The sequence below is a fragment of the Zootoca vivipara genome, chromosome 13 (genome assembly GCF_965207765.1).
Source record: "Zootoca vivipara chromosome 13, rZooViv2.hap1.1, whole genome shotgun sequence".
NCBI lineage: Eukaryota > Metazoa > Chordata > Lepidosauria > Squamata > Lacertidae > Zootoca > Zootoca vivipara.
This window is the reverse complement of record NC_142596.1, coordinates 28,875,209-28,900,337: the sequence shown is the minus strand read 5'-3', so window position 1 is coordinate 28,900,337 and position 25,129 is coordinate 28,875,209. Positions and strand designations below refer to the sequence as shown.

The window sequence follows — 25,129 nt, the reverse complement described above, 5'->3', positions numbered from 1 at the left end:
GGTTTTTTTCATCCTTCACTCACCAGCTGAAATGTTCCCCCCAATGCTGTCCCCCTCAGTGCAGCGATTAGTTGGGGGCACCCCAGCTCTGCTGCAGGATGATAATGAAGAAAGGAAAGGAAAGAGATGATTCTGAGAGCCTTGAGTTCCAAGAATTTTTGAAATACAGACTTCTGTTACGAGGTGCTTGTACAGCTCGGAGAGGACTGTCATCTTTTTCATGGATTCATTGCATGCATCTGTTATGAACACCTGCTTGCCCATAACCTTATACCCAATTAATAAGCTCACATAAGAGCCTGCTGGATCAGGCCAGTGACCCATCTAGTCCAGCATCCTGTTCTCACAGTGGTCAACCAGATGGGAAATCCACAAGCAGGACCTGAGGACAAGTCTCCCTTCCTGTGGTTTCCAGCAACTGGTATTTAGAAACACTGTGGAGGCAGAGCGTAGCTATCCTGGCTACTAGCCACCATTAGCCCTTTCCTCCATGAATCTGTCCAGTCCTCTTTCAAAGCCATCTAAGTTGGTGGCCATCACTGCCTCCTGCAGTAGGGAGTTCCATAGTTTAATGGTGTGCTGTGTGAAGAAGGACTTCCTTTCCTCTGTCCCGAATCTTCCAGCTTTCCGCTTCCTTGGTTGCCCCCAGTTCTAGTGTTAGGGGAGAGGGAGAAAAATTTTTCTCTAGCCACTCTCTCACACACCAAAGGAATGAAGAAAGGTTGGTTTAGTACATGAAGCGAAAAGAGACAGGGTGTATAGATGCTTCTTCACGTAGCAAGGTTACACACACATGAAGGCAAGAAATCACAGAGTACATCAGCTCTATAATTCTATGATTCTCTTATTTCTGGTCTTATTACAGCTCCTTCCTTGGCTTCACTGAAAGCATGCCCCCTTTTCTCTATTGGTTTTTTTTTTACTCACCCAGCACCACCTCCCTTTTCCCAGTTGCTTTTGGTGGCTCCTGATCAAACAGGGCAGGTGTACTTAGAACCCTAAAGGTAAAGGTAAAGGGACCCCTGACCATTAGGTCCAGTCGTGACCGACTCTGGGGTTGCGCGCTCATCTCGCATTATTGGCCGAGGGAGCCGGCGTATAGCTTCCAGGTCATGTGGCCAGCATGACAAAGCCACTTCTGGCAAACCAGAGCAGCACGTGGAAATGCCGTTTACCTTCCCACTGTAGCGGTCCCTATTTATCTACTTGCACTTTGATGTGCTTTCGAACTGCTAGGTTGGCAGGAGCTGGGACCAAGCAACGGGAGCTCACCCTGTCACAGGGATTCGAACCGCCGACCTTCTGATCAGCAAGCCCTAGGCTCAGTGGTTTAACCCACAGCGCCACCTGGGTCCCTACCTTGCATCAAAGTGGGGGAAGTCCCACATTCCATTTCAATTACACACACACACACACACAGAGAGAGAGAGAGACTTGTGACTCGTGACTTGTGCCCCCAGTTGATGCCTCCAAGATGGCCCAACTTCAAAGATGAGCCACTTGACATCTTCTCCCTGGCCCTCAGCATCATCAGGAAGGCGATGACGCAGTGAGGATGATGATCCCTGTCAGCCCTGGAAAGACACACCCATCACCATCAGCAGGAGGCCAAGTGGCGGAGGTGGTTTGACCCAGTTAGTGCAATTGCCAGGGCGGAGGAGAGCACCAAGTGATCAGGAAATCACCCTTGACAGCAGCAGCTGGTAGAACTTGCTCAGCACCTTCTCTAGCCTCCCTCACCAGGAAGAAAACAGAGTGGCTTCCTCTGGGTCACAAGAGGGCTTTGGCGGCCACCAGAAACCCCTGTATCGAATGTGCTATCAGGGCAGGGCTTTGGGTCAGAGGTCCAGGGGCCCCACTCAGCAGTACAGCAGCAGGGCTGGCTTGTTCCATTTTGAAGTGGCATAAAACACACACAGAACCACAGGACTGTAGACTTGGATACCCCAACATACATCTAGTCCAACCTCCTCAGGGCAGGTATCACAGCTAAAGAATCCTTGAGAGATGACCACCTAACCACTATTTAAAAAAACATTCAATGAAGGAGAGCCCACCACTTTCCAAGTTTGTCTGCTCCACTGTCTGATGGCTCTTACCTCCTCCAGATGTTTAGTCAGAATCTCCTTTCTTGTCATTTGAATCCATTGGTTTGGGTCCTACCCTCTGGAGCAGCAAAAAATAAAATAAAAAATCAGCTTACTCCATCTTCCGTATGACAGCACTTTAGATATTTGAAGATGGCTCTCATATCGCCTCTCTGTCTTCCCTTCTCCAGGCTAAACATTCCCAGCTCTCTCAACCCTTCTTCTAAAGAGGAGTCCGAACTTGTCTAGAAGACTCAGCCCTCTCCTCCAGCACTCAGGATGGGTGGGAGAGTGAGGTTCATCTCTCTGAGAAGCTGAGCACACTGGACCTCTGTGGGTCTGGAAGATGCCAATAAAGAGGCTCGTCCACAGGGGCAAAGGGGTGGGGTGGGTATTAGGAGAGATTCTTATCTGTTTGTATCTGTGTATCTAGAAAAGTGGTATATAAGTGCAATCAACGACAAACAAACTCTAGTTGACGTTAAACAAAATTCTAGCTTTTCATTGTATAATATGTGAATCCCAACATGGGAGAAAGGCCATCAGCAGCAACAACAACAATCTGCATTTTAAGAGTTTATGAATATTGTGACTACCAGTAAAAAATACAGTCGTCAACAGCTATCAGTCAGTCAATCACCCATTTCCACCACCCTTCTGAGTGATACCCCCCCCACCCTTTCCCTACATAAGCGCCTGGGGACTTCTGCTTCAGTGTATCTGAAGAAGTGTGCATGCACACGAAAGCTCATACCAAAATAAAAACTTAGTTGGTCTTTAAGGTGCTTATTTTGTTTCGAGTAAAAAATAAGATTCCCCTGCAAATTAAATATTTTATTTGATTGTTTAGTTTATCCAAATAGCAATATGGGGAGGAGGCACAAAATATGGTTCGTAGGGGGTTCACTTTTGGTTAGTCATGGCACCAATTTTCAGGGAGTTTTAGTCTAGTCGCCTCTGCTTTAGGGCCTGGTCCACCATATGCCCAGAGATGGCTGGTGTTTGGACTTGACACGCTCACAGAAGCTAAGCTGGAGGAGCACACTTTGCCCTGGATGTTGTTATACTGAGGTTCTGAATTTAGGAAAAGAAGAGGGGTACAGTTATTGGGGGATATACTGTACATATGTGATAGGAAAGATCTAGCTGTAACTAACTAAGAGGAAACGCAATGACCCCTGCTTGGTCTTTCATTTAATAAGCTGGAGTTCTAGTTGGTCTTTCATTTAAGCAGGAGAGGTTCAAAAGATCTCTCCTCCCCCAAGGTTAAGGATGAGCTCAGCAACCCTGCAAGCATCAGCTCAGCACTGAAGGAAGACCAAGCGGTCAGCGGAAAGAGGACATTCTAGGAAGGCTGGAGATTTCTCCCGATGTTGTCAACCTGCGTTGCAAGCTGAGTTACATCCCAACGCCTTCTGGCAGAGATGTCCCTGCTGAAGCGAGCCAAAGGGTTCCAGGATGGACTTTGAACCATGATGGGACCTGTGGGAGGAGCCTGGTGAAGTCCCGCCTTTCAGGTCAGAACAGATTGGCTCTTCTATGACTTCCGACAGAGCCCCAGTTGTGCAAAACGCCCAGGGAGGGACCAGGTTGGGGCTGAGACTTTTTCTTACATCCATGACCCTGTGTGAACTCCCTGAAACAAACTCCCAGAAGTAGCAGGTGTCCAGGGTGCCATGTCTCTGCCACGTCACCTTTCACTGTAGTGCATCGGTACAGCCCCTGGCAGTTAGATGGGGCAGGTATTTTTTGGAGGGAGGGCAGAGAAAGTGCATTGAGGGAAAAAACCGAGGTGACCCTGTTTGCCCCCTGCTTTCCAAGGGCCATGGGGCAAGGGAGATGGGACTCTTTCTTTATCCCGCCGTTGAGTGACACTAATATTCATCATACCCTCAGCTGCAACTGGGCATGCCCCCCTCCACCATGGCTGATGTGATGTGTACACAGGTAAGACCCCCTCCCCCATCGCTACCTCTTCGGAACTGGTAACAGTATCCCTGCCCTTGATTTATGATGCTGCCTGCCAAGGCAATAGTATCCAGAGGTGCCCCGCCCCCCAGGTTTGGGATGGTGCCAGGGGGCAAACAATAGCTCCTGTCTGAGCTGAGAATCCCACGCTTGCCAGCCCTACTGCCTCATTTGCCATCAATCAACCTCACCATGTGTTTGAAAGCAGGAATGAGCCAAGGCTGAGTGTCAGAGAGTGGCTCATGACTGGGGCAAAGCAGAGAACAGGGTGTCCAGGACCTTTGTGGAGGCAGATGCTTACACCCCTTTTCATTGGCTCTGGTTGGTGGAAGGACCCTGGCAGGAGTCCCTTTCAGCTTCCAGGGAGGCCCCAAGATCCTTAGCTCCATCCTGTGGGATGAAACACTGGGGCAGACAAGTCACAACAGTTCCTAGAGTGTCCACTAACAGGAACTTACCTGGAGGGACACCTGATTAAGTTCTGTTCCTAAAGACATGCAAATGAGATGGACTAGCTGGGACAAAAGCCCCTAGCCAGCAGCCATTCTCTCTCTTAGCCTTCTCTCCTTCGATGGGAACACATCTCCAGAGAATCTCCAGTTAGGATGGTTCTCCATCTTGGCCTGCAGCCAAGACAGAGACCAAATGGAGCCTTACTTTATCAAGTAGTCTCCACATGTATATATCTGTAACTTTTCTAAGCAAGCCTGCCTTTCTGAGATTATGCTGTTAACTCAGGATGAAACTGTAAGTAAACTCTATCTTATTTTATAAACACTGTGTTGTGTATTTCTTTTAAGAGGGACAAAGGGGACTTTGCCGGGAAGTATAATATTGTACAGGTTTTAGCAAACCTGAGCACACACGCTTTGCTGCGCACAAAAGGGGAATGTCACTCTGCTGATATTGGAAGCTTGCTAACACAAGCTTGGATAGGATCTATCTAATAATATATCCTAATCCACATCCCTAACATTCCCACACATCCCTGCCCGATTCCCCAGGGAAAAAAATCACACATGCGCAGACACAGGTTGTTCCTTACAAATATTTTATTAAAGGCATTTCTCCCCTTCCACAGTTCCCAGGAGTTGGTCTCAGTTGTTAAATTATTAACCTTAAAAACACCACCACCATATATTGCACATGAGCCAAGTCTTTTTTTTCACTCCTTCCTGCTTGCCACCTCTGCCACAAGCCCTGAATCCAAAGAGCCCTGCAGTGCTGGATGAGGTGAAAGGGGGCCTGTCGGGAGTCCAGCCCCCTTTTCCCACAGCGGCCAGGCAGATGCCTCTATGGGGAGCCCGCAAGCAGGACCTGAGCACAACAATAGCAGCAGCCGTCTCCCCACATGTGATTCCCAGCCGCTTGCACTGAGAGGTGTCCTGCCCTCCAGTATTGCCAGGTCCTCCAGTGGATGGACCTTGCAAGGGAGCAGGAGGCAGGAATATGTACCCCAATAAGTGCACCTGGCAGGGCTGAGGGTGCAGGTGTGGGTGTAGCTGGGCATGGGGCTGCAGGTCTTTTCAGAAGCAGGATTAAAAGGCACCCCTTGAGAGCCAAGGCTGCTCCTTCTGCGAGGTGTGTTCTCAGAACCAACCTTTACAGCCTTGGGGCAAAGGCAAAATCTTGAAGGTAGCACTTAGCTCCCTTCCAGGCCAGCTGAAACCAGGGAGCTGCTTTCAGTTACAGCAAAAGGGAACCTGGATCTTTCCTGAACCCACAACCATCTTCCGTGCCTGAGGGTCAAGGTGCAGCTGGACTTGTCCGTTCCCTAAGAAGCCACAGCTCTCTGCCACAGAGTCCACAGCTGTTGTCTGGGGGTCCAAGGTCATGGACTAAGCTCCCACCTCCAGACAGGAACTGCCCTCGGACACCCGAGCATCGCGACAGCAGCCACCCCTGTGAAAAGCCTGGCTCGCCCCCAGTGAGGGGCAGAGGGGGAATTAATACAGAAACGGCATCAAGTGTCTGGCTAGCTGAATGGCAGAGCACGTAGCAGGTACAGTTCTGTTTGGGGCTAGCGGCTTCTGTCCCCCGTCCCGCCAGAGGGTAAGTCCAGCCGCCGAGTCCAAGGAGCGGCCTTTCTTGCTGGGTCAAGAGCATCACTAGGTTGTCTGGACCTCCAGGGTGTCATCCAGCTGCTTTGGAAAGGTGCTGGCCAGCCGCAGGGTGCTGTAGTTGGGCGGGGGGGTCCTGGGGGGTGGGTGCTCCAGCGACAGGGGCAGGCATATGGCTGTGTTGAAGGTGGGAAGATCGTCGTCTGCAGTGCAGGCTGGGTTGTCGTGACCCTGCAGGCCATTTTGGGGGGTTGATCCTTCCTCTTCCTCTTCCTCCTCCTCCTTTTGCTCCCTGTTCTGACCCCACCACTTCTTGGCCTTCTGCCAGTGGCGGCGCAGGATGATGCAAATGGTGTCGAGGAAGAAGACCTCCACAATCTCGATGACACAGACCATGGAGCAGCTCATCCAGAGGCCCAGCTGGCCCCCAATGTTGGAGACAAGAATGACGGGCTGGAAAGGGACAGAGGGAACACTTCGTCACCAGTTTTCCCCTTGGGGGTTTCCTGGCAGGGTTTAATTTCTACACGGAGAAGAGTTTCCCTGTATGGAAACCCCAGCCTCTGATAAGCCCAGGATGTTCCATGGACCACTGAAGGCTCCCCACTCCCCTGGCCACTGAAAGGACACTCTCTCCATTCCACTGTCTCCTTGCCCCACCCAAACCCTACCAGAAAACACTTGGGACTGAACATGGGACCTTCTTTGTGCAAAGCAAATGGCCCCTGAATGACGGCCATTGTTGGATGCTGCCTTCTACTAAGCCAGATAAGTGGCTTGTCTTGCTCAGCACTGGCTGGCAGCGGCTCTCCAGGTGTGTCTTCCTACCTGGAAACATTGCCAGGGATTGAACCTGCAGCCTTCTGCTTCCAAAGAGGGTGCTCTACGACCATGGAGCTGTGGCTTTTCTCTCCACCACACTAAGGCAAAATCCGCAGGTATGGTGGAAATGGATCCCTCTCCCTGCCTCCCTCCACCAACCCCGAGGGGGGCCAGGCTGGGGCCCATGGGGGATGATTCCCCTTAACGGTGCCAGGATTAGCTCCTTCCTGAGCCTGAGTGGAGGAGCCCCTCTTGGCAAGTGTCCTCCCAGAAGGGGCTACTCAGAAGTTGGCCAAAGGCAACACTCACATCATTTGCCGGATTCTCCTTGATTTCCCTCTCATTCAAGTCTTTGTAGAACACCATGAGGTTTGCCAGGTCTTCCCTGAGAAAATAAAATTGTGGGGTGGGGGGAGAGAAGGAGAAGTGGAGCTGGATGAGGCAGGGCTGGTTGGGAAGCAACAGCGTCCCACCTAGGAGGGGCAGCCCTGGCTTCTTACGGGATGTGGGGGGGGGGACAGGACGGGACTTACTTTTTAAAGGTCTCACCACGGTTGTTCCATTTATCCCATGACAGAAGTTTGAGCATCCATTCCTTTAAAGGAAGAGAGCCAGAATTAATTGAACACGCTCGAACATCAGAAAAGCCGTGCAACTGGATAAGGATCCAGTCACAAAATCGAGTTAGAAGGTACTCAAAGGTTCATCTAGTTCAACCCCCTGCAGTGTAGGAATCACAGCTGAAGAATCCCAGGCAGATAACCCATCCACAGATAATCCTCTCCACCATCTTCCGAGGGAATCAGTTCCACGGTCAAACAGCTCTGAGCCTCATAAACTTCTTCCTGAAGTTCAGTCCAGCTTCCTGTTCTCCCAGTGGCTTGCCCGATGCCCCAAAGGGAAGAAGCACACAAGCAGGACAATTGTGTGGTCTCCTCTGTGATCTTGTCCTTCCCATTTGCCACCCCCCCCTCCTCAGGGCTTTGGGGCCCCCTCGGAATTGTGCTGACAAGGACCAGCCCCTGTGCCTAGGGTAGGGCCCAGACTTGCATTTGGCAGCCACCACCGCTGCTGCCCCTTTGATGGAGGTAACCATCTCCTGGACTCCTATTCAAAAGTGCCAGGCACTAAAAATCATGGGTGGGGGGGAAGGGGCAGGGAGAGGCCCTTTGAAGCCCCACAGGCTGGGGCCCAGTTTAGCTGACAGCTGGCCCTGGCCCTGACTCTTGCCCTCCGCTGCTTCACTCACAGCTCTTTCCTTTCCTGTCCCCATTATTTCCGTGTCAGCCTTGCAAACCAACTCCCTGCCTCCATCCCTTAGCCTGGTCCTCCCATGGAGCTCCCTAGGTAGGGCAGGATTTACACATAAGAGAGGGCTTTGCATCTGATCTTGTGCCAGTACAGGTGAGCATATGGAAGGGGCACATTCTTTAATTTTTTTAAAAATGAAACAATTTGTTCAGATTCCTTGGAATACTGCAAGTCTTAATTCCAGGGGACCATCTATTAGTTAATTGGGTCTTGGGGGGTTCACATTGCAGAAAAAGGAGACTGATTTGCCATAGTTTATATAAATATTATTATTATTATTATTATTGACACCCACCCATCAGGGGTCATGGAAATAGACAACTATTTGACTTTTAGAAGACATCTGAAAGCAGCCTTATATAGGGAAGTTTTTAATTTTAGAATTTTTAAATATTGTATTGGGAGGAATCCAGATTGGCTTGGGACACCCAGTCCGATAGGATAATAATAATATCGTAAATAATAATAATAATAATAATAATAATAATAATAATAATAATTTGGAGACAATACACCACCCCAAAATAATTTATAGTCTTAATTCCCCCAGAAGTGGAACTTCTGAATCTTTTTGTTTAAAAAAAGTATTTTTTATTGAATAGAACTTCACAAGACAAACACATACGGTATATAAAAACCAAACCAAACCAAACCCAGGCGGGCATGGGATGTTACATTCACAAGAAGAAATTATAAAGCTTGTTATCCGGATACTTGCAATGAGATGCAGAAAGGTAAGTGAAAAGTCCCATCATAAGAAATGAGAGAACAAGGGGTGGGGCACACCTGACTTGCAAGATACACAGAAACACAAACCTATGACTGAAACAATGAGTACCTAGGATAAAAGGCTGTATATTACATCAAGAGGTTTTTTTTAAAAAAACCAGTTAGATGTTACTTATCCCAGTTTCCTTGACATACTTCTGGAAGGGCAACCCAACAAGGCAGCCCTGTTTAGGGAAGCTTTTAAGGTTTGATGGATTTCTGTATTTTAATATTTTGTTGGAAGCTGCCCAGAGTGGCTGGGGGAACCCAGCCAGATGGGCGGGGTATAATTAATAAATCATTATTATTATTATTATTATTATTATTATTATTATTATTATTATTATCTTGAAGCATGATGGCAACGTCATCAGCAATTATGCTGAGGTGGTGTTACCTACTGGAAACCCCTGGATCAATCTATTGTTATAAAACCTTATAGCATTCCTTCCAATACAAACCGGCTGAAAACCAGGGCAACATCTTCCAAGGCCACACTCCCACACAAATCACTTGACCTGCATTGATCATGCCCCCCAGAAAAAGTTTTTTTGTTTTGTTTTTTTAAAAACAGTGACCAAAAGTATTTGCTTTCGAGCACCATGCCTGAAAAAGTGCGGCCCGAAATCGCAGCGGCCATTTTGGTCACTGTCTTTTTGCGAGAGAGAAAACGGGATGTCACGCTTTTTCCGGGGCAGTTGACGGGTATGTTAAAGCCAAGTTTTCAAGGGATAAAATGAACAGGAAGGAGGAAAGGGGGCAGCCCTCTTTTGTGCAGAAAGGGCACCACATCGTAGGCAAAGGGAGGTCAAGGCAAACAGGACTTGTGTGGGGGACACACTCACCTGGGAGGCTGAAGAAGGCCACTGGGCAAGGCTGGTGGTGAGGGTCCACTCTTTCAAGCTGGGGAGGCAAGGTAGGCAGTGAGCAAGCATGGAGGGAAGGACTCAGCACCCTGATGGCTTCTCCGGGGACCCCAGTGGCAGAAGACCCGGCCCGGTCACCCTTTGGAAACCCACCCAAATCAAAGATGCAGGAAGTTGCCATTGGTGAAATTGGAGCCTGGAGCATTCTAGTTGTGGGGTGGTGGTAGAGGGATGGCGGGGACGACGACGACGACTTACCTGCAGGCCTCTTTGCACATCTTCTGACAACCCAGCTGCTCCTTCACAAACTTTTCATGCTGTTTGTAGTAGCAATACACTGGAGGAAGAGGAGAGAGAGAGAGAAGGGAGGCTGTTAGGAGCAGCCCAGCGGCCTCCACCAATCCTGCAAAAATCCCAGCGCGGCTGGGGAAAAAGGTCTCGGGACAACTGCAGGACAGAGGCAAGCTCCCACTTTGTTGAGGAAGCATCTTGGGCAAGGAGAAGGCAACAAGCATGGCCTTCACTCCTGCTGTCTGCTGAGATTGAGCAAAGGGCTCCTGCCTTTGGAAGCCTCCAGAGAAGCTGCTGCAGGAAGGGGACTGTGAGCAACATTAAGGAGAGGGGGTGTTCCTGGGACCCAGGAGAAACGGGTCCAACCCCCTTGCTATTTTTGCTATGGCTAGAAGGGAGTCATCTTGTTGATGCAATCTGGTTTTATTTATAGCTCCGAAATGTGGGTGTGGGTGTTTTTCTTGTAGGTTGCTATATTTGCTGTTACGTTGTTGTTTCAGGATGCTGTTGTGAAATTGTTCCTGCGAAGGTTGATTTCTGAGATGCAATTCCTGCTTGAAGAGCTCATACCGTAGCTGCCAAGTTCTCCCCTTTTTTTTAAAGGGAATTTCCCTTATGCTGAATAGGCTTCCTCGTGAGAAAAGGGAAAACTTGGCAGCTATGGAAGAGCTGCTTTGGGCATGATTCTTTTCATGGAAGGGTGGCATAACAAAGGAGATTCCAATTAAAGAGAGAGATTCCAACTAAACACCAGGAAAAACCTTCTGGTGCTAAGAGCTGTTTGAGAGTGGAACAGACTCCTTCGGACAGAGGTGGATTTAGGGGAGCGCTACTGGTTCACCTGCGCTGGGCACTGAGCTGAGAGGACACTGCAACAATGGCAGAGAGGCAGGGGGTGGGGGGGCACCGAATTTTGGCATTGCCACTGAAATTTGAAAGCCCAAAGTTCACCACTGCATCGGAAGGTGGTGGACTCTCCTTCACTGGAGTTCTTAAAGCAGAGGTTGGGTGGGAATCTTTCAGGGATCCTTCAACTATGATTCCTGCGCTGCACGACATTGGGGCCCCTTCCAACTCTTCCAATTCTATGATTCTATACAAGTATCATGATGATGACGATGGATGATGAAGGGCAGCTTGGCAGCAGGCCATGTAAGCAGATGTGTGCGGAAGGCGAGAGGGAAGCAGGAGCCTCTTCTTGCCTAAAGTCTGGTTTAGCCCTGGAGCTATGGCTTCCCAAGGAAGGGCGTTTTCTCCTGAGATCATGGATGGCAACAAAGAGCTCACATTGGACTCAAGGCAGAGTGGGATGCATTCCTGGAAAGAGACGTCTCGGAGAAACTTAAGCCCCCTCTGGGGGAGGGGGACCCTTTGGACCCAGCTCCTGAGGAGAGCGGGCAGGTGGAGTGACGGGAAGACTTACTCCAGTCTGGATATTTCTTGTAGTTGCAGAACTCAGCATTTTCGGGCAGGGGCTGGGCGTACTGGGCACAGCCGCACATTTTCACCATCTCATCCTGGAAGCAGGAATGGAGGCAGGTCTGCGAGGGGGAGAAATCAAGCAGGGTGTCTGTCAGTGCCCTCCAGATGTGGACTACAACTCCCATGAGCCCCCAGCCAGCATGGTCATTTTGGACTACAATTTCCATCAGCCCAAATCATTGCGGTTGCTGGTGCAGGCTGCGTGAAAGCATGAGGCAGAGAGGTCCTGGGGCTCCAGGCTGCCTGGGTGCAATTTACCTGCCCACCCCCTGTATCCCTTGTGGGGATGCAAGGGCATGGGATAACTTCTCACACTCCCACATCCCAGCCACTGCATATGCCTCACCTGCAAAGAGTAGGTTTTGTTCTTGTATAGCTTCTTCACATCGATGTCAGACCCGTCCTCTGTGCAGTTGCTGTATGGAAGGCTGAGTCGTTTGGACTTTGTCTGTGGAACAGAAAGGAAGAGCTCTGTTGGTGTGTGATGGGAGAGGGGCCTGTGGGGCAGAGAAGTGGCATCCTGTGTTGCCCTTGTGCTTCTCCCTTTAATCCCAGAGGTGTGGGTGCTAGAAAGGCACTTTGCAGGTGCTCAGAAGCACTCTACTGTGTGCTATCAGGATTTTCTATCCCAAGAGGCCGATGCCAGGCCTGGCATCCCAAAGGAAGTTTGGCAGGATTTACATCCTGAAAGAACTGTAATAAATTAAAAAAATACTTGGCAATGCCCAGGATTGAAGTGGATGTTGTACCTCTGAAGTATGGATTAGCTCCCTCATTGCCATATACCTGACATTGTCTCATGTATATCCAATCTTTCATTGGGTGGACACTTCAGAGTTTCACTTTCGGGGGTGGTACTCCAGATATTGCTGGACTCCAGCCCCCACCATTGGCCGTACAAGTTCAGATATTTTTCTTTTAATGCAGCCCTGACCCTCAGCCACAGCCACACAGGACAAAGAACATGGCAAAGAAAGTTTCCTCCAAAATAGCAGAGCTTTCCACACTGTGTGTCATGACATGTTAGTACATCAGCTCAGTGTGCAGGGGTGCCACACTATTACAATTTATGTATGTGTCCGTATCACTATAAGCGGTTAATTAATTTAACCTCCCAGTTTGCTAGTAAAACTGCATTACTGTGTTGCAAAATGATGCATGTCACCAAAAAGCGTGTCACCAACGTGAAAAGTTTGGAAAGCTCTGAGCATCGGACAGCTGTATGCTGGGAGGGGGGTTTCCTGTGCAGCCGAAAGCAGAATCTGCCCAGGGTGACTGCTGCCCGCCTGCTCCAGCCGCACCACTCACAAAGTGCATCCCGATGGAGGTGGCTGTGGCCGTCTCTATCTCGGTGCCGACGTCTTCGATGAAGGGATATTCATCCTGGCCGTGAATCACTATCTTGGCTCCCGTAGATGTCACCAAGAAAGGGTTGTACTCTGCTTCGTTTATATACAGGATCACCTGCAGCCCTGTGTAAAGGAAGGAGAACAGGATTAGGCCAGTCTAGTGGAAGGCACGGGACCAAGAGAGGCTCCGGAAGAAGAGGAGGAGAAGGCTCTGTGGGGACGGGGGCTAAAAAAAAGTCAGGGCACACGGGATGAGACTTGCCAGCTAAACTATTGCGTCTCCTGTTCTCTCCTTTGCTTCTCTGTGCAGCACCTGAAACAGCTAACAAAATAAACTAACACATCTTTAGTGAAAACTAACACATCTGCAGCGAAAAACCAAAATGTAAAAGTCCATGCAGGCAGACAGATCACTCTGCTGAGTCTGGGCAAAGCCAGGCAATTACTTGGCAGTGAAAAATGGTGGTCAGCCGCAAACCTGGGTATATTAGATTTCTACATTGCTTTCCACTACAAAAGTCCTGAAGCAATTTATAATCGAAATCTTTAAAAGATTTTTTAAAAAAATCACACAAACGTTAATAAAAACAGATCTAACAGTAGAATCGTATCAGTGGCACTGAGTAGCTAGGTAAGCTTCACTCTGCCAGCCTCCTGTGCCACTCCAAGGCTAGATTTGGCTGCCAGATTCACACCAGGCCACTATGGACCAGCTACCCAGACAAGGAATATTTCAAATGTCAAATCTTAATGGTGTAAAAGAGGCTTGCATGCAAGATTTAGGTCAGGTAAGGCTATCCATGGAGGGGAGGCAGGGGGCAGGGGGGGGGGAGCTTGCCAAACTAGGGAGGAGCAGCTGGATGCAGCTTCTCTTAGTTAGTTAGTAAGTAGGCTTCTCTTAGTTAGCTAGTTATTTTTCCCCATAAAATTTATCCACTGCTTGGTTGTAAAGCACGCACGCGCGCACGCACTCCCCAAGCAGTTTACTAAAAGCAACTCTTGACAACAGTTGAAAGAGAAAAATAACAATAAACTAAAACAGATTAAAACAAACATCCACATTCTACGTGTCTGGGTAGGCTTGCCTAAACAAAACTGGTTTTAGCAGGTGCCAACAAGAGTACAGTGAAGGCTTCCTGATATCAATAGGCAGGGAGTTTCCAGAGTGTAGGTGCTGCCACAAGAAAAGGCTGATTTCTTGCAAATGTGGAGTGGGTGTTAGGTGGCATCTGTAACGGAATCAGTTCTGCTAGTCGAAGCGATCGAGTGGACATATTCTCTTAGCACTCTGGATAGTGGCTACAGAGCTCAGGACAAGAACCTAGGCCACCCACACCCACTCATGACTGAGATGAAGCAGGCAAACCATCTGGAGGGCTCTCTTACCATATTCACTGCCTCCGGTGGTTGTGTTCAGGATGCTTCTGTTCTGCCCACTGTTGAAGGTATAGCAGTTCCCGTGCATCGGATGGTGGAATGTCGTGAAGTTCCTGGCGCCGACCAAAGACATATTTATTTTTCAAAAGCACTTCACCCCACCTACTGTAGATAAACTCAACAAGAGAGCTTAAATTGCCCAATTAACAGGAACTGCATGAGAAATAAACTGTTTCTGCAGGGACTTTTGTTCAGCTTCACAACAGACAAGGACAAAGAGTTAGTTTTGAAATTATTTAGGGGATGCCCAACTCTTTAAAAAATGTCATGGGGAGTGGGAGGCAGCAAAGAGGGATCTTTCTGGGGAACGTGTGGAGGGTGTCAACACAGGAGCAGACCCCCTCAGTGATGGCCCCACAGGGAAGCTTGCCTGGCACCACCAAGACTTAATCCTGGGGCCAGGCAAAAACGTTTATTTTCTGCTAGACCTTTGGGTTTTCATGATCTGTGGCCTCCTCCTGTGGGTGGGATGCTTCAGTCCTGCCTTTTAAAAATATGAATGAGTTTTAGGTTTTCGTTTTATGCTGATTTTAGAATCATATAATCATAGAGCTGGAAGGATCTCCCAAGGGACATCTAGTCCAACCCTCTGCAATGGAAGAATCACAACAAAAGAATCCCTGACGTAATACAGGTGCTATTTATTTCTGTTGCTGTTCTAAGTCACTTTGAGCTATTCTGTTAAAAAAAGAGAAACTAATAAGGTTTAATGAGTAATAACAACAACATCTTAAGGGTATATATATATGATGATCCCCACTGAGAACATCTGGAGGGCACCAGATTGGGGAAGGATGGGTTAATGCAGGCATCCCCAAACTTCGGCCCTCCAGATGTTTTGGACTACAATTCCCATCTTCCCCGACCACTGGTCCTGTTAGCTAGGGATCATGGGAATTGTAGGCCAAATAATAATAATAATAGTAATAATAATAATAATAATTCTATACAAGTAGGCCTTCTGGCGGTTCCCTCATTACGAGAAGCCAAGTTACAGGGAACCAGGCAGAGGGCCTTCTCGGTAGTGGCACCCACCCTGTGGAATGCCCTCCCACTAGAGGTCAAAGAGAACAATTACCAGACCTTTAGAAGGCATCTCAAGGCAGCCCTGTTTAGGGAAGCTTTTAATGTTTGATGGATTTCTGTATTTTAGAATTTCTGTTTTTTTGGAAGCCGCCCAGAGTGGCTGGGGGAACCCGGCCAGATGGGCGGGGTATAAATAATAAATTATTATTATTATTATTATTATTATTATTATTATTATTATTATTTATACCCCGCCCATCTGGCCGGGTTCCCCCAGCCACTCTGGGCGGCTTCCAACAAAACACTAAAAACATCTGGAGGGCTGCATTTTGGGGATGTCTGGGTTAATGCAACAAGTGGCTAAGCAGGAATGGTGGGTTGAGCCGAGTGACTAGGCTTCCGCTTGCGATGGCAAGATCTTTGGCATGACTCACCACTACCCAGTTGGGAACCTGAACAGGCCTGTTCTCCCCACGGATTGATGGGGAAACAGATGCTTTGGGGAAGCAGATCCCAGAGGGTGGGCTGTAAAACTGCTACCTGAAAACCACAAGGCAGACCAGGTGGGTTGCCATGCAGAAACATCCATATCTGCAGTCCTAAGCTAATGGGTGAAACCACATCTTGGACACTGCTGCAGAAAGGGCATTGCCCTCGTGGCGTCTATACTGTACTGCCTCAGAGCTTCACCAGCAAAAGAACTCAGCTAAAACCTGCTCCAGCCACCAACCTTCACAAACCGTGAAGGCTTGAGAGGTGGTCCTTAAAAAGACACACATGAGGCCAAGAGCTCTGCCATTCAACACCTGTCCAAGAACACAAGGCCAATTGGGTACGTATCTCACCTCTGTCTGGCCTCCCCAAGGATGCTGGAGAAAAGTCCATATTAAACTTCCCACATCTAAAGCACTTTTAGTTTGCATTAGGTATGTTCCACCTCTGCTGCTGGAGCATGCTCTGCCCACCCCCCCTGTTCCCAGTGACTGACCTGGCATCGCAGGAACGGCCGTCAAAGAAGCAGCTCAAGATTAGCTCCTCCGCTGAGTAGCTCATGTTCACTTTCTCTTCAGCGCTGATTTGGGCCATGATGTTCATGTAATGCAGCTTGTACCACTCCTGGATGGCGTTGACACCCGAACTGAAGGTGTAAAGGGCACAGTCACTCTTGTTGTGGGAGTCACACTGGAAGGGAGAGAAAGCAGGGGCTCAGGCAAGCTGGCAGGCCGAGGGGCTGCCCCACAGATGCATACGCTGCCTTGCGGTGTGGAAATAGGTAGGTGGCTCAGCGCAGAATAGCGTGGTGCGGTGGTTAAAGTGTTGGCCTAGGACCCGGGAGACCAGGGTTCAAATCCCGACACTCAGCCATGAAGCTCACTAGGTGTGGCCTTGGGCCAGTCACTGCCTCTCAGCCTAACCTGCCTCGCAGGTTTGTTCTGGGCATTAAATGAAGAGGGGGAGAACCACGTACACTTGGGACAAAAAGGGTGGGGTATCAATGCAACAAATGAAAATGACAATAGTCATTCATAAAGAGAAAGAAGGCATGAGCACAATTCTCAGATGCCTGAACCCAGAAAGAAAATCTCTCTGATCCAGCCTTGGAATTGCAGGTGACTCGTAACTCTGCAGGCAAGGCACCTTCAACGGGACTCCTTGTCGCATTTGTTTGTTGAGCTAATGAATGTGTATACTGTATTTATATTTGTTTGCAGTGGGATTTATAACCCACTTTCCGCCTCAAATGGAGATGCCCAAAGTGGAGAACAACCAAGGTTGCCTGGCAGGGGCTTCCGCTTAGCAGGGGCTACAACAGGAAAGCCCCCCAACTCACTGCAGGCTGCGGCCAGCCGCATTTCAGGAGGGAAGTGGCACCCTTTCCTATGGTAAAGTTTTGGGCATGATCCAAGGTGCAGGTCTGACCCTGTGAACGGTACTTGTTGAGCTCACAAGCCTGTTCACTGCTCTCCAGATGGACTACATCTCCCAGCAGCCCCAGCAGCACATGGCCGCTTCATGCTGGGACTGATGGGAGCTGTAGTCCAAAACCTCTGGAGGGCACTGGGTTGGGGAAGGCTGTGACCATGGGGATGGAAAATGATTCGGAAGAAGCCCCAAAGGCACTGCATGGGGCTCCCCATCTCCTAGAGTTCCCTCCTGCCTGTGCCAAGACTCAACAGAACTGCATCTGGTTCTCCCATAGGCCACAGAGCATGGTGACTCACCAGCTGGAATCCCACAATATCCTGGGGGTTCTTGACGCTGACGATGCTGGAGCCCCCCGAAATGACGTTGGCCTCCATTCGCCGTTTGGAACCAGAGGAGGGGTTTGGAAAAGGCTGCTGGTGAGTGAGGTTGTTTAAATTCGTCAAGGGAAAGTATCTGTGGAATTTTCTGTCCTCACTTGGCTCAGGATCACCAGCATCACGACGCTCCCTGATATTACCTCCCGAAAAGTCATACAAGGACCTCAGCGCGTTCTCTGTCTCTTTGTCCAGCTCGGCCAGGTGTTTCTTGATGGCACTGTACCTGCCAGGGGACAGACAGGGGATCTTGTTACTACAGGGGGCAAGATCTTTTGCTACAAGGAGAGCAGGGGTGGTGGTGTACAAATCAGATAGCCAGAATCTGGGTGCATCCACTCAGCCCAGCACTGGGCTCAAGGACCAAGATTGACACACAATTATTTTAAAGCAGACTTGTGTTTCAAAGTGAGAAGGATAAACTGCTGCTACACATCACTCAACAGTCCAAAGATCTTACTGCACTTTTGACACTAGGAAATATGTCTTATAATCACCCACCTTGCTTGGATATCTGTTTGGGCATAAGATCTGCTTATATCAATAGGTATCTTTAAATTGGATTAATAGATTATACTTACTGTGACAACCCAACAAACAAGAACATAAAACGCCACTTTCGATGAATGTAAAATCACCCCACCCGCTCCCATAGTCCAGCAGCAAGATAACACAAGCCCCATAGTGATCAGGTTCACAAGCCGGACATTTAACAGTAGCCTACTTTGCAGGGTTATTGTCAATATTTATGGGGCGATTAACATTCGTTACTATTTTATTGTAGAAGTCCCTCTGGGCATAATCTTTGCAATTTAAATTGCAATGGAAATGTTATTATTATTCAAAACTCTCAGAGCGTCCTACAAACCACAACACACAAAATATATGAAATTCCACCATGGCAATTTTTGAACAAGTCCAAAGAGATTATTAACAAAAATACAGCTGCAACCGCCACACTCATGCCACAGGTTTGCAGGGCAACATTTCCTATTCCAGGCAATTTCAAGAGAAGGAAGAATCCCTCTTAAAAGATTATTTTACTCATTTCCCCAAAGAGGCCGAAGAGGCCTCCCTAAGCAGGGAATTCCACAGGTGAGGGCTGCAAACTCAGCAGAGCTGCTTTAGGGGATCTTAAAGACCAGGGTGGGGAACTGTGAATTGGAACTCTCTGAGCACTCCAAATAATAATTAAATGCTGCTATTATAAGTTGCCATTATTTATTCCACCCGAGGCGTCATCTCCCTGACTCCACATTCCAAGTTCTTGAGCAGGACTGTGCTGAAAGCAGCCTGGCCTGACCCTGACCCTTCGCTGTCGCTGTCCACTGGCAGGCTTGGGGGAGCATTCCTGGATGCTGAGCCTCACTTACTTGTAGGGGTTGATGTTACAGATGGTGACGGCTGGGAAGGGGAGTGCGTGGAACTGGACCGTGACAGAGACAGAGGCTTTGTAGTAGTTGAGGACCAGCTGAGCGCAGTACCACAGGATCAGTCCCACGGCGGTCAGCGTGAGCAGGATCCACAGGAAGCGGCGCAGGCGCCCCCGCGAGACCACGATGCGCCGGCAGCCGTGGGTGTTGGTGTTCATGCAGTACCAGTGCATCAGCTCCCGCAAGGTGGGCGCCTGGGGGCCGGTCACGGGCAATGTCTTCTTGAGCTTGGCCTTGATCTTCTTGGCAGGCGCCATGCTAATGGCCGACACTTTGGAGGGGGAAACACAAAGCAAAAAGCAAGGATATTGCAGGCACTGGATATTGTAGAGCAGTGTTAGAAACTCAGATACAGTATATGTATAAGCTAGGCACTCAGTGGCTCCTTAAACCAAGGTTGAAGTCACCAAAACGGAACGTCTAGTTGCCATTTGTGGGCAAGACAGCTCTAAAGTCTTCTTTTTCAGATGACGGACTGACTGTGATCAGTGGAGGAGCTTCATGCTCTAGCACCGAGGGGGGGGGGAGAAGAAGAAGAAGAAGAAGAAGAAGAAGAAGAAGAAGAAGAAGAAGAAGAAGAAGAAGAAGAAGAAGAAGAAGAAGAAGAAGAAGAGGAGTTTGGATTTGATATCCCACGTTATCACTACCCAAAGGAGTCTCAAAGCGGCTAACATTCTCCTTTCCCTTCCTCCCCCACAACAAACACTCTGTGAGGTGAGTGGGGCTGAGATACTTCAAAGAAGTGTGACTAGCCCAAGGTCACCCAGCAGCTGCATGTGGAGGAGCGGAGACGCGAACCTGGTTTCCAGATTACGAGTCTACCGCTCCTAACCACTACACCACACTGGCGGTGTGGGGGCAGGGCTGGGTGCATCCTGGGACAGGATGGGGAGGGGGCAGCCATGGTGGCACCCTGCCGGGATCGCGCTGCTGGGGGCGGTGCGCTCCCCCCCAACTCCTCTTCCTTCGCCAGTGACTGTGATTCTCAGTTAAACATATTTCACGTTCAGATGGCAACCTTGAGCTAGCTTGCTTTGAGAACTTAAAAGAAGAAAAGTGACTGGGAAAGTCCACATATATATTGGCCCATTTCAACCTCTTTTTCTTTAATGGTGTCTCTTCTGGCTCCAGCTGTACAGAAAAAGCATTTTGGTTCCAGGAACGCATTCCAATTGTGCAGATAAAATATAACTGATAGAATTCTAAAGGATGGTGTATTGGTGTATGAAAAACAACCCAGATCCGATGATCTCCATATGGTGGAGATGTCAGGTGCTATCCGGGCACCCAGGCATCTTCACCTGGTTGCAAGTGGTTGAAAGCCAGGTGCAAAATGCACCTGGCTAACTTCAAACACTGTTGTAGAGGATATTGTACAGTTGGAAAAGGTTCAGAAGAGGGCAAGCAGAATGATCAAGGGGATGGAGCAACTCTTCCTGTGATGGAAGGTTGCAGCGTTAGGGACTTTTTCATTCAGAGAAAAGGTGAGTCAGAGGTGAATCACAGAATTGTAGAGTTGGAAGGTTCATCCAGTCCAGCAATATGTGGTTGCCCCATACAGGGATTGAACCCGCTAACCAACTGAACTACCCAGACCAGAGGTTTATAAAACTGCACATAGCATTGAGACAGTCATCACACTAGAACTTGTGCACACCCAATGAAGATGAATGTTGGAAGACTCAGAACAGACAAAAGAAAGTCCTTCTTCCTGCAGCACATAGCTAAGCTACGGAACTCACTTCCACAGGAGGCAGTGATGGCCACCAACCTAGGCAGCTTTAAAAGAGGATCGGGCAAATTCGTGGAGGAGAGGGCTGTCAGTGCTACTGGCCGTGGTGCCAATATCCTGCCCCCATGTTAGAAGGCTGTAATACTTCTGAATGCCAGTTGCTGGGAACCACAGGAGGGGAGAGGGCTCTTGTGCTCAGGTCCTGCTTGAGCCTTTCCTGTAATGAGTTTCTGGTTGGCCACAGGAAGAAGAGGATGCTGCACCAGAAGGCCCCCTTTGGCCTGACCCAGTAAGCTCTTCCAGCAGTTCTCATGGCAGGCTTCTTAATCATCACAAAACCTCTGCTGCACATCTAAAATCAGCCACAAACCTGTTTAAACTGTCAGAGGCTCCACCTCAGCCATAGATACCCGTTGAGCCTTTAATAATACAAACAGTATCAGAAGGGACCTCAGAGCACATCTAGGCCAACCCTTTGCCAACGCTGGCACTCCACTACTGCAGCCTCCCTGTAGCCTCCCTCCGCCCCTTCTGACATTTGATGGCCCTCCTTCCTACTCCTAGAGCTGTTTTGTTCTTAAAACCACAGCCTTGCAATTGTGCTGTGTATTCAATACACCAAGACCATGGGTAGGCTAACTAAGGCCTGGGAACCAAATCTGGACCAATTGCCTTCTAAATCCGGCCCACAGACAGTCCGGGAATCAGCGTGTTTTTACATGAGTAGAATGTGTGCTTTTATTTAAAATGCATCTCTGAGTTATTTGTGGGGCATAGGAATTCTTTCCCCCCCAAAATATAGTCTGGCCCCCCACAAGGTCTGAGGGACAGTGGACCGGCCCCCTGCTGAAAGAGTTTGCTGACCCTGACCCAAGACCAACCTTTGAGATGGGGAGGGGACCCAAATAAAGACAAATATTCCTCCTCCCATGGTAAGGCACAGGCCTGGCCTGACTTTTACTATTATTATTATTTAGTTATCAGAGTATTTTTCACAGTACCATAGAATTATAGAGTTGGAAGGGGCCCTGAGGGTCCTCCTACCCGCTGCCAAGCAGGAATCTTCTGCCCAGAGTGGGTCTTGAACCCACGGACCTGAGATTAAGTGCCTCATGCTCTACCGACAGAGCTATCCCAGGCATACTGTATTTTTATATCGCTGTATAATTTTAGCAAAGGGAGGTCTATATAAATACTCTTGGTAAATAAATAAAGTAAGTCAGGCCACTCCCCCTGTTAAAAGCCGTAGGGAACAGTCATCACAATGACCGGCTACTCGAGAACATTTCCTAGAACTGCGTAGGCCAGTTGGCATTAAACAATAATAATAAAAATTCAAAGAGTTGACTGAAAGTGAAAGGGGAGGAGGACCTCTGCTGAATCTCCACAAAGAGTGTTTGTTTGCACAGGATGGGGCTGGTGGAACATTGAATGCCCAATGTCTGGCTGAGACCAACCAGCCCCCCCCCCCTCATGTGGGTGTGTGCTTTATCCTCACAACAACCCTGTGAGGTGGGCTAGATGGAGAGGCAGTGACTGGCCCAAGCTCATCCAGTGAGATTCATGACGGATTGAGGAATTGAACCCTGGTTTCCCAGGTCCCCAGTCCGACACACTACCCATTGCACCACACTGCACCTGTTTACTCTGCATCCCACTGCTGGTTTGGAAAGTGGTTTACACACCACACTAGCCATATGCAATACCAATCCTGCTGTTTCTTATAAAATACTGCAACCTGATGCATTTCCCCTGAAACCCTGAAACCAACTTCCATCTGAACGGAGGAAAAAAGCCCTGCATAACTGTGTTTTAAGCTAGTAATTTATGCTAAGACCTCCTGTTTTCAGTGCGTTGAGGATTGGGTATGCCACAAGACAAAGAGATCCTCCAGTTGCCGTCCTGGTCCCAAAATACAGATGGCCAAGAGTATTTATATATTTATTTCATAAAATTTATATGCCGCTTGGAAATCCTCAAAGCAGCTTACAAAGAATATAGTATATAAAAGGGTATGTGGCAGGCCTAGATAGAGGAGTTGCTACAGTTTGAAGAATTCTGTGAAACTCTGAGGCTTGCATCTCCCTATAGCCATGGGTGGCTGTTCAGCCAGAGGATATCTGTTTTGTTTTGCTTCCTGAAATGGGTTCTCTCAGTAGCAAACACCTGCTTCCCATCAACAACTTTTCTAGACTGGGATGAAAAACCATCTTTAAGATGCGCACACCTCTGGGAATTCCAGTGTTCCAGGGGACCTTTTCCCACACAGGGATTACCTTAGAGGCCAGAGGCTTCTCTGCTGATGGTACACAGTTCAGGGCAGCCCCTGACAGCCACTCCCCATACGGAGAGGGACCTGCCCCCCACCTGGGAATCTCACTTTAGCCCTAGAGAGAGCCAGCATGGCACAGTGGTTAGTGCTGGGCTAGGACCTGTGAGAGATCTTCACTGGGAGCCAGTCACCGCCTCTCAGCCTAACCTACCTCACAGGGTTGTTGCAGGGATTAAATGAGGAGGGGGGAGAACAAAGGATGCCGCATTGAGCTCCTGGGAGAAAAAGGTGGCATATAAATGAAATAAATACAGAAGAATAAAAGGTGGAAGAACCTTCCTCCCTCTCTCCTCCCTGCTCTCCAATCCCCAGGAAAAAAGGGAAGAAGGAAATTTCATGGGAAATCAAAGAACATTGGTGTTATATCCCTGATACAACCCCATCTTCTCGTGACACCATCAGGAAGAAATGGTGCCACCCGGGTGTAAGGAAGTCTTCCGAGCGATGGAGGAGGAAGACCGAAAGCCCCACTTCAACTGAGTCATTTGAGCTCAGCAGTGTCAACACTGACTGGCAGGAGCTCTCCAGGATTTCAGGCAGGAGTCTAGTCTGTGCCTGGAGATGTCAGGGGGCCTGGAGGCAAGGCAGGAGCTCCAACTGTGGCAAATGAAACACTGGGGAGACCCCCTCCTCTCCCTGGGGAGGGCTAGTTAAAACGGTCGGCTCTGGATTCCTGCACACACACACCCCGCCTCTCCATCCACCCCTTGGAGAGGCCAGACGCCTGCCCTTGGAGAGCCTCACTGCAGAGGAGTAAGAACACCAGAAGAGCCCTGCAGTGTTGGATCAGGCCAAAGGGGGCCCATCTGGTCCAGCATCCTGGTCTCACTGTGGCCAGCCAGATGCCTCTTCTGAGAAACCCTCAAGCAGCACCTGAGCGTAAGAGCAGCACTGCCCTCTCCTGTGGTGTTAAGCAACCGGTATTCGGAATGAATATACAAACAAATTATAGAATCATAGAGTTGGAAGCGACCCAAGGGTCATCTAGTCCAACCCCCTGCAATGCAGGAAACTCAGCTATGGCATCTATGACAGATAGCCATCCAACCTCTGCTTCAAAACCTCCAAGGAAGGAGAGTCCACAACCTCCCGAGGGAGACTGTTTCACTCTCGAACAGCTCTTACTGTCAAAAGTTTTTTCCGTATGTTTAGTCGGAATCTCCTTTATTGTAACTTGAAGCCATTGGTTCGAGACCTACCCTCCAGAGCAGGAGAAAACAAGCTTTCGCTTGCGAAAGAGGACTAGAAGCCATCGATAGCCTTCCCCTCCATATAACAGCCCAATCTTCTTTTAATGCCACGCCACTCAAATCAGGGGCCACCGCAGCGAGTTCCATAGTTTAAGTCCTTACTTTTGCCTGCCCTAAATCTTTCCACAACCCTCCGGTCGAGGCTGGCTCCCCGCCCTCGGTTTGGACCCTCGGAGGTGGGCGCGCCTCCAATCTCCCTCCCACCCAGGCAGCTGCACTTCCCAGCTTCCAGAAGCGCCCCGGAGAGCAGACCCGAGAAGCTCATCTCCGCCGCGTCTCACCTGCGGGGCCGCGGTTGACGCTGAGAGCCGGCTGGGGCTGCATGGTGAGGCTGGCGAGGGCGCAGCTCCTACTGCGGGATGCCGCGGCTGGCTCTGCTCTGCCCCGGCCGCCCCAGCCCGCCCCCGGCCGGCCGCCCCGCCTTCCCCAGGCTCGGGTTGCAATACGCGCCCGCTGCCCCGCGAGCTCGAGGCGCCCCCTGCAGGTTATTCGCCGCCCTGCCGCGCCACTCGCCCGCCGCTCCCTGCCCTGCAGCGGCCCCTGCCGGCAGCAAGCGTAGGAGCAGGCGGGAGCAACGCTGGTCCAGCAGCGGAACAGAAAGGAAGGATTATGGTG

General features: G+C 49.4%; 1 protein-coding gene across 1 annotated transcript; it reads right to left on the bottom strand.

Moving 5' to 3' along the window:
* Positions 1-5,089: 5,089 nt before the first annotated feature.
* Positions 5,090-24,918, bottom strand: SCNN1G (sodium channel epithelial 1 subunit gamma). The gene is made up of 13 exons (XM_035131988.3): positions 24,796-24,918; positions 19,141-19,471; positions 17,690-17,993; positions 16,456-16,649; positions 14,391-14,494; positions 12,964-13,127; positions 12,002-12,103; positions 11,597-11,714; positions 10,141-10,219; positions 9,862-9,919; positions 7,471-7,532; positions 7,247-7,322; positions 5,090-6,568 (listed from the first exon to the last, which is right to left on the bottom strand). Exons 1-13 carry the CDS (start codon positions 24,836-24,838, stop codon positions 6,164-6,166), a joined length of 2,040 nt encoding a protein of 679 aa, XP_034987879.3. The 5' UTR covers positions 24,839-24,918; the 3' UTR covers positions 5,090-6,163.
* Positions 24,919-25,129: the final 211 nt, after the last annotated feature.

What these genes read in the sequence shown, in the direction of transcription:
- SCNN1G (XM_035131988.3), bottom strand. Translation starts at nt 24,838, where the DNA reads ATGCAGCCCCAGCCGGCTCTCAGCGTCAACCGCGGCCCCGCAG. An exon ending in CCTCCATCGGGATGCACTTT is followed by an intron (nt 12,104 to 12,963) that starts GTGAGTGGTGCG and finishes TCTGTTCCACAG; the next exon opens with ACAAAGTCCAAACGACTCAG. An exon ending in CAAGAAATATCCAGACTGGA is followed by an intron (nt 10,220 to 11,596) that starts GTAAGTCTTCCC and finishes CTCTTCCTCCAG; the next exon opens with TGTATTGCTACTACAAACAG.